We start from the raw sequence: 7252 nt of genomic DNA, 5'->3' as shown, positions 1-7252 counted from the left end.
AGAACTTGCTGATAAATCCTTCAGGAATGTCTCCAGATGGTACCAAAGGAGGTGAATTATTCCCAGTGGGGCACTGGAGAAGCCCTTTCTACTCCCCTGCACCAACAGGCCTCTGCACTGGGCACAGCTGTGCAAGAAGCCAGGACTTTGAGGGTTGCGTAGAGATTTGGTGTTTTGTGAGGGAACCAGGACTTCAGGACTACTTTCAGGCTAGGCATTTTTCAAAGCCAGGATCCAAGGCATGTGGGATGAAACAGCGCAAAGCGTGCCCGTGCAACGAGATGCTTTGGTTAGCCTCAATATGGATTTCTCCTGGGGGTTGCTCTTTTTGTCCAAGTCACATGTAAGACAATCTGGGACAGGTCAGAGGTTTCCTTCTTTAGGCCCCAGAGCACTTTTTAAGCAGAAGGAATCATATTTCTTAGTTGCTACATATGATTACTAGGAAGAAGGTGCCTCTTGGCTAGGAGCACAAGAAGGATCCTGAGCATTTTTCTGTCTAACTTCTAAGCAGGGGTAAATTTTTACATATGCATTATTTTACATGAGGAATCAGATCCATTCATGATTCTTGGTTCCACCAATCCCTTTGCCATGTTACAGTGTGCGTTAGTTCTGTGCAGACCTGAAATGGGCCATTGGGGCTGATCTTGCGCTTCTGGTGTAACCTTTGCACAACCTTTGTGCCTCTGGCTGGATTAGACTACTTTCTTTGCAGCACTTCTGTTTTATAAGAAGAGCAGAGCTGTGGAAGGTCAGCTGAGATATCCTGCTCACAGGGCACACCGCCTTGCACGTTGTTTCCTGTAAAACTAGAGTATAATATAAATTTCCTTCACAAGTGACCAATGAATTCCTGCAATGGAAGGAGGTTCCACGAAGAACATAGGGTGTGATGGACCATAGTCCTTGCAAGGAAAGCAGAAGGGTGGCACTGTAGTGTGGCCCTTGTTTTAGATAAGCTGCAAGACCACTTGAGTGGAGCAGTTGACCATCTTGCAGGTGAGAAGATCAAGTGATTGCACAAATGCTTTTGACCATGTTAATCAAAAGAGAGTGAATGTCTCCCTGAGTGAGCCAGACCAGCGTGCATTGGGTAGGGTGAGTGTGGACGTGGCTGAGCTCAACACAGGTTATAAAAAACAAAAGAAAGAAATAAAAAGGAGTCTGGAGCTGTTTTCATCATATTCCTTTCTGGCAGCTGGGGATGCTCAGTGTGGTGGCAACGAGCGTGTTGTAAAGACAGGTTCATGGGAATCCCATTTGTACTGTCCCACCTGAGTTCCCATCCAGCTGTGGGGCGGTCCCTGGCCAGCTCAATCCTCCTGCAGGTCCCCATATCCCAAGGAGAGGAACAGGCCAGGCTTGCACGAGCTCTCTTGTGCAGCAGAGCCCAGCAGGTCCTGCAGCCCAGCTGCCTGCGGAGCCCTGTGTGGGGCACAGCCTGGGGTGGGCAGGGACCGGCTCCTCGGCTGCCCCAGACCTGACCCCACTGAGCAGCAGCCCCCATTTCCCTCCCTCCTTCCTTGTGCTCTGGATGTGCTGGCAGGAGGTCTCCTCGTTGCCCTCCCCTCCCCTCACTCTTTCCAGCTCCAGCCGAGCTCTGCATTTCCTCTCTCCATCCCTGCTTGCACAGAGCAGGTCTCGATGCTCCCCCGGGGCAGCCCGTCCCCTCCTGTCCTCTGTGCACTCCCACCCCGGCACCCTGAGCGCTGGTGCTGCTGCCAGGGCAGAGGTGGAGGATACCCTGGAGCGGCTCCGCAGGGAGCTCCCAGGGAAAAGCTGTGCCCAGCCCCAGCCCCAGCCCCAGCGTGGCAGAGGGGGCTGCCCTCTCCCACCCACCTGGTGGTGCCAGACTCACCTCAGCCCAATCCTGAATGGCTCCAGCACAGCCCTGGAGGAGCTGGAGCTGCCTCAGGACCTGAGGTCATCTGCCAGCAGTAGGGTTTGATGTGGGCACAGCAGCAGCGGTGATGAGAGGAACAGACCCTGCCATCGCCTGTGTTGGCCAGGGCACTTGATAGGTGATGCCTCTGTGGCCAGATGGACCCTATGTGTTAGGTGGATACCCGCTCAAGGTAGGAGCAGCAGGACCTTCTTGGACTTCCAATGCAGAGTGAGCTTCCAGTGCTTCTGGATCTGTGGCTAAAGAGTAAGAAACCATGGAGTTGCAGAGAAGTTGCTGTGGGAAGGGACCCCTGGAGTTTTCCAGTCCAACCCCCTACCCAAAGCAGGGCTGGTTGGAGCCCTCCAGTCTTATCTGGCCACTGCTGGACTCCGACGCCCGTTACCATCCACAAACCTGCTCTGCTCCTCTTGTTTGAGCACTGGAGGGTGGCATCTTCTGTCCATAGATCCCAGCACTATTGGCCCTGCCTGCATCCTGGGAATTGTAAGCTCAGACCAATGTGGCTGCTCTTACTTCATGCACATAAGACTCTGCATGCAGCCTTCCTGAGTAGGCACCCTGAATCTGAAGCTCTCCTCACACCTTTAAATTGTTTGTCAGGAAATTTTCTGCCCTGTAGATACAGACAGCTTTGGTATCTAGAGCCCTCTCTGGGACCTGCTCAGTTCCAGCTTCCCTTGCCAAGACTTTCCAAACCATTAGGAGGGCCGAGTCGAGCTGGGCATGGGAAGTCATCTCTGCAGAATGGTGACAAGACCAGGTCAGGACCCAGCTCAGCCATGTCCACAGCATCAGTCAGGGCAAGTGCAAGGACAAGGGGCAGGAGGCCCCATAATGAGGTCAGTGACTCCCTGTCTCCTTAGCTCTTGTGCCCAGCAGGTCCCCTCCCTGTCTGCCTGCAGTCCCTCCATAGCCACCCTGCTGCCCAGCACTGCATGAGACCGGCCCTGCAGCCCCTCCAGCAGCTGCTGCTTGTCACGATGGGAGACAGACTCAGTTGGAATTGAACATGGCTAAGAGTCAGATTTACATGAGGGATTCTTCAGGACAAATGACACAAAACAGAAAATTTATTTTCCTTTGCAGGAATGTACCAGAACAAAAGTAAGAAATAAATCAAAAAAACAACACATATCCTGGATGCCAAATCTCCCAGTACAGATATTGCTGATGTTAGAACAATTGGATGAGTTTCCTTAGGGCATCCTTGAGTTCCTTGTTCCTCATGCTGTAGATGAGGGGGTTCACTGCTGGAGGCACCACCGAGTACAGAACAGCCAGCACCAGATCCAGAGCTGGGGAGGAGATGGAGGGGGGCTTCAGGTAAGCAAACAGAGCAGTGCTGAGAAACAGAGAGACCACAGCCAGGTGCGGGAGGCAAATGGAAAAGGCTTTGTGCCGGCCCTGCTCAGAGGGGATCCTCAGCACAGCTCTGAAGATCTGCACGTAGGACACCACAATGAAAATGAAACACCCAAAGAATAAACAGGAACTAACCACAATAATCCCAGCTTCCCTGAGGTAGGAGTGTGAGCAGGAGAGCTTGAGGAGCTGGGGCATCTCACAGAAGAACTGCTCCACCACATCGCCTTGGCAGAGGGGTAGGGAAAATGTGTTCCCAGTGTGCAGGAGAGCATTGAGGAAACCGCTGGCCCAGGCAGCTGCTGCCATTCTGACACAAGCTCTGCTGCCCAGGAGGGTCCCGTAGTGCAGGGGTCTGCAGATGGCAACGTAGCGGTCATAGGCCATGACTGTTAGGAGATAATGCTCCGCTGATACGAAAAAAAAGAAGAAAAAGACCTGCCCAACACATTGCAAGTATGAAATAACCCTCATGTTCCACAGAGAATTGTGCATGGATTTGGGAACAGTGGTGGAGATGCAGCCAAGGTCGAGGAGGGAGAGGTTGAGGAGGAAGAAGTACATGGGGGTGTGGAGGCGGTGGTCGCAGGCTACGGCTGTGATGATGAGGCCGTTGGCCAGGAGGGCAGCCAGGTAGATGCCCAGGAAGAGTGAGAAGTGCAAGAGCTGCAGCTCCCGCATGTCTGAGAACAGCAGGAGGAGGAACTCGTTGAGGGAGCTGCTGTTGGACATCTGTTCTTTTGGGCTCAGGAAAACTGTGTAGGGAAGAAAAGACAATAATAGCTTAGAAGAATTTTCTCTAAAATAAACCTTCCATTTTTTCATAGAAATGCTTCTGGACCCCATCCCAGCTCTCAGTAATTTCTTCTTCTCACTGTCACCTTCAGTCAGCTCCTCAGTCTCTGCTCCACCTGAGTGTTCTGGGAGGAGCCAGAGCCTGAGTTACTCTAAGCCAATGTGTATAAAGGACTGGTTCTTGATATCTCTCCTTTTTGGAGTTTATGTCACAGGACATCCACCTTTAAGATAAAGGGTCTTTTAATATTCCCACAAACACTTTCAAGGAGTTTGGGGTGCAGCAGGGGGTTTTAGCATTTTGTTTTATAATTACTTATTTTGGAAATTTTTACATTCTGTCACCATATCTGGTCAGGTTCTTTGCATGTCTTTATTGACATGCAAATAAAGACAGATGTCTCTATTGCTGAAAATGTGAATGCTAAACAGACTGGAGATGGAATGGGGTCTCTACTGCTTAGAGAACAGTGTGGATTGCTGTTGAGTCCATCTGCCTTGTTCCTGCAGAAAAACCTGAACTCTGTTGAGATCATAGAAGACTGTTTCAAAGCACTCATTTAACTCTGCTCTCCCTCTAAGTTCAAGGTGGATACGTGATGGAGAGAACAGGACACTGCTCCTGGCATGGCAAAGACTCTATACACTGAATCCTCTTCCGGAGGGCACCTCACAACCCCAGCAGGACAACAGAGACAGTCACATGTCCTGACAGTCACAGGGTCTCCTAAAGGGAGAGTCAAGCCCTTTGCAGCCCCTCCAATGACGCTGTCCAGCACCCTGGGCACATTGCCCCTATTCAGACACCTCCATGGCAGGACCTCAGGGTGAGTATCTGAATTTGTAGCTGAAGCCCCAGCTGACTGCCAGGACAAGAGCAGAAAGGAGAGGCAGGGAAAGGAGGAGAAACACTGTGACTGCTGCCAAGGGAGGAGAGAGAGACAGAGCAGCACCGTCCCCAGGTTGCACCTCCCAGACAGTGTGGACTCCCAGGGCAGTGGTTCTCAGCCCCTGTGCCTTGCAATGGGAAATGGGCACACGGCAGGAGAGAGGCAACTCTGCTGTTCTGGAAATCTGACTGCAGAGGAGGTCAGAAATGCCTTGGAGCCCTTCCCCTTGAGAGCAGAGTGAGACTAAGCACAATGAGAATGAGGAGAGCTGCAAAGGGGATATTGCTGCTGCCCACAGGTGAAAAGGCAGTTGAAGGAATATTCTGGGGTCCTCGCAGACCTATTGATCCCTCAGAGCAGCACTGCAGAACTCTCCTTCAGGCATCTAAACCTAAAATGTCCCATTCATTTGCTGCCTTGTCAAAGACACAAAACAAAATCCTAGCCTCTGGATATTCCCTTCCCTTTCATAGAAGCTTCCCAAGAGTGTCCTCTTGAAAAGCCCCTTCCAGATATGTTGTGTGGGTCAGGCTGAGCTGTGAGCAGCCCTGACCCCACACAGCAGCCTCTCAGCAGGAGAATGAACCCGCCCGGGGGGGATCTCTCCACCCACCCAGAGCTTCTCCCTGCAGCGCCCTGGCAGGCTGAGTGCTGATCCTCACAGAATCACTGCCCCGGGCACACAGCACCCTGGGGCGCATGGACACTGCTCTGAAGAACAGTGCTCTGAAGAACCTCTGTGCCCACATTGCCCTCACTGTCTTGCACCAGCTCCAGAAGAAGCAGCCATGATGCCCTGACCTTGTGATGCTGGGACAGGGAATTTCTGTTCTGAAGCATCTCCTTGTATGCGAAGTAGAAACAGGGAGAACAATCCTCAAAAAAAAAAAAAAAAAAAAAAAAAAAGTCATCAGCTGGGAGGGGTGCTGCAGACCCCTCCAGAAACCTTAGTAGAATTACCCTGCAGCCGGTGACTTACTGTGTCACAGATTGCTCCCACCATGAGCTCTGCTCTGTCCTCCCACTCCACGCTGCCTTTCACCTCTCTGTCCTCTCTCCTCCCCTGTCCGCAGCAGCAGGCAGTGCCCGCAGCCCTGCTGCTCTTGGCACAGGAGCTGCTCCTGCACTCGGCTGTCTCTGGGCAGTGCTGACAGGTTGCCACGAGCTGCAACCCAGCTGAATCAGGAATTACTCTGTCCCTTGGGATTCCTCCCTCTGAGATATGTTCCATCAAGTAGAGTAACCTGTTTTCCTTCTCTAAAGAGTACAGGGATACAGATTCCAACATTGCAATTTATTTCATCAGATAATGATTATCTACCAAAGTTAGAAATGTCCCACTGGAAGTCCTGATTCACATCTCTTAACCAGGAAGGACACCCAGACAGGGATAAGAAGGGAGCTTGTTGATACATGGTGCATATATGATTCAGATGACTTATTCAGATGACTTATTGGGGCCCCACATGTCTGTTCAGAAGCGCCAGGTTTGGAGAAGGATTCAGCTAACTCATGAACTCCACAAATACATGGCAGGTGGGATTCCCCCTTACCAGGCTAAGCATGCACATGGTCTGCTTGCAAGCTCCTGGCTTAAAGGTCCTAATGGAATCACTGGAGATAGAGCTTCAGTGGGAGGCCAGGTCAGGCATTTCCTTGGTCATCTCTAATGATCCTGGATGCCTTCTATCCTGCTAGAGCAGCACTCACAATAAAGCTGAGGGACAGGCAGATCCCTACAGCTCAAAAAGCTGATCTATTCCAGTGGAGACCATTTATAGAATCACAGAACGGTTGAGGTTGGAAGGAGCTTTGCAGATGATCTAGTTCAATCCCCTTGATCAAGCAGTGTCACATACAGCACGATGCACAGGATCCTGTCCAGGCAGGTCTGGAATATCTCCACAGAAGGAGATGCCATAACCTTTCTGGGCAACCCATGCCAGTGGTCTGTCACCTTCACCGTCAAGATGCTTTTCCTGAAATTCAGACAGAACTTCCTGTGCTTCAATTTGTGTCTGTTGCCTCTTGTGCCATCACTAGGCACCACTAAAAAGAGTCTGGGCCATCTTCTTCTGCTCTTGGCATCCTCCCTTCAGGTATTTGCACACCTTGATAACATCCCCTTTCAACCTTCTCTTGTCCAGGGTAAAACAGGCTCAGTTCTCTCACCTTTTCTGCATAGGAGAGATGCTCCAGCTCGCTGATCAACTTTAGACATACATAGATATATGCTGGGCTCTCTCCAGTAGCTTCATGTCCCTCTTGTACTGGGGAGCCCAGCACTAGACACAGG

At 51.3% G+C, this 7252-nt stretch overlaps 1 protein-coding gene across 1 annotated transcript; it reads right to left on the bottom strand.

The window, feature by feature from the left end:
* Positions 1 to 3082: 3082 nt before the first annotated feature.
* LOC148592747 (olfactory receptor 14J1-like) lies at positions 3083 to 4003 on the bottom strand. The gene has a single exon (XM_088533920.1). It carries the CDS (start codon positions 4001 to 4003, stop codon positions 3083 to 3085), a length of 921 nt encoding a protein of 306 aa, XP_088390046.1.
* Between the last annotated feature and the right edge of the window lie 3249 nt (positions 4004 to 7252).

The sequence above is a fragment of the Tinamus guttatus genome, unplaced genomic scaffold (genome assembly GCF_059628265.1).
Source record: "Tinamus guttatus ecotype Peru unplaced genomic scaffold, ASM5962826v1 Tinamus_guttatus_pri_ptg000527l, whole genome shotgun sequence".
NCBI lineage: Eukaryota > Metazoa > Chordata > Aves > Tinamiformes > Tinamidae > Tinamus > Tinamus guttatus.
Note: the sequence above shows the minus strand (reverse complement) of the source record. Positions and strands in the feature narration are given on the sequence as shown.

Coding starts and splice junctions, on each gene's coding strand:
- LOC148592747 (XM_088533920.1), bottom strand. CDS start 4,003: ATGTCCAACAGCAGCTCCCTCAACGAGTTCCTCCTCCTGCTGTTCTCA.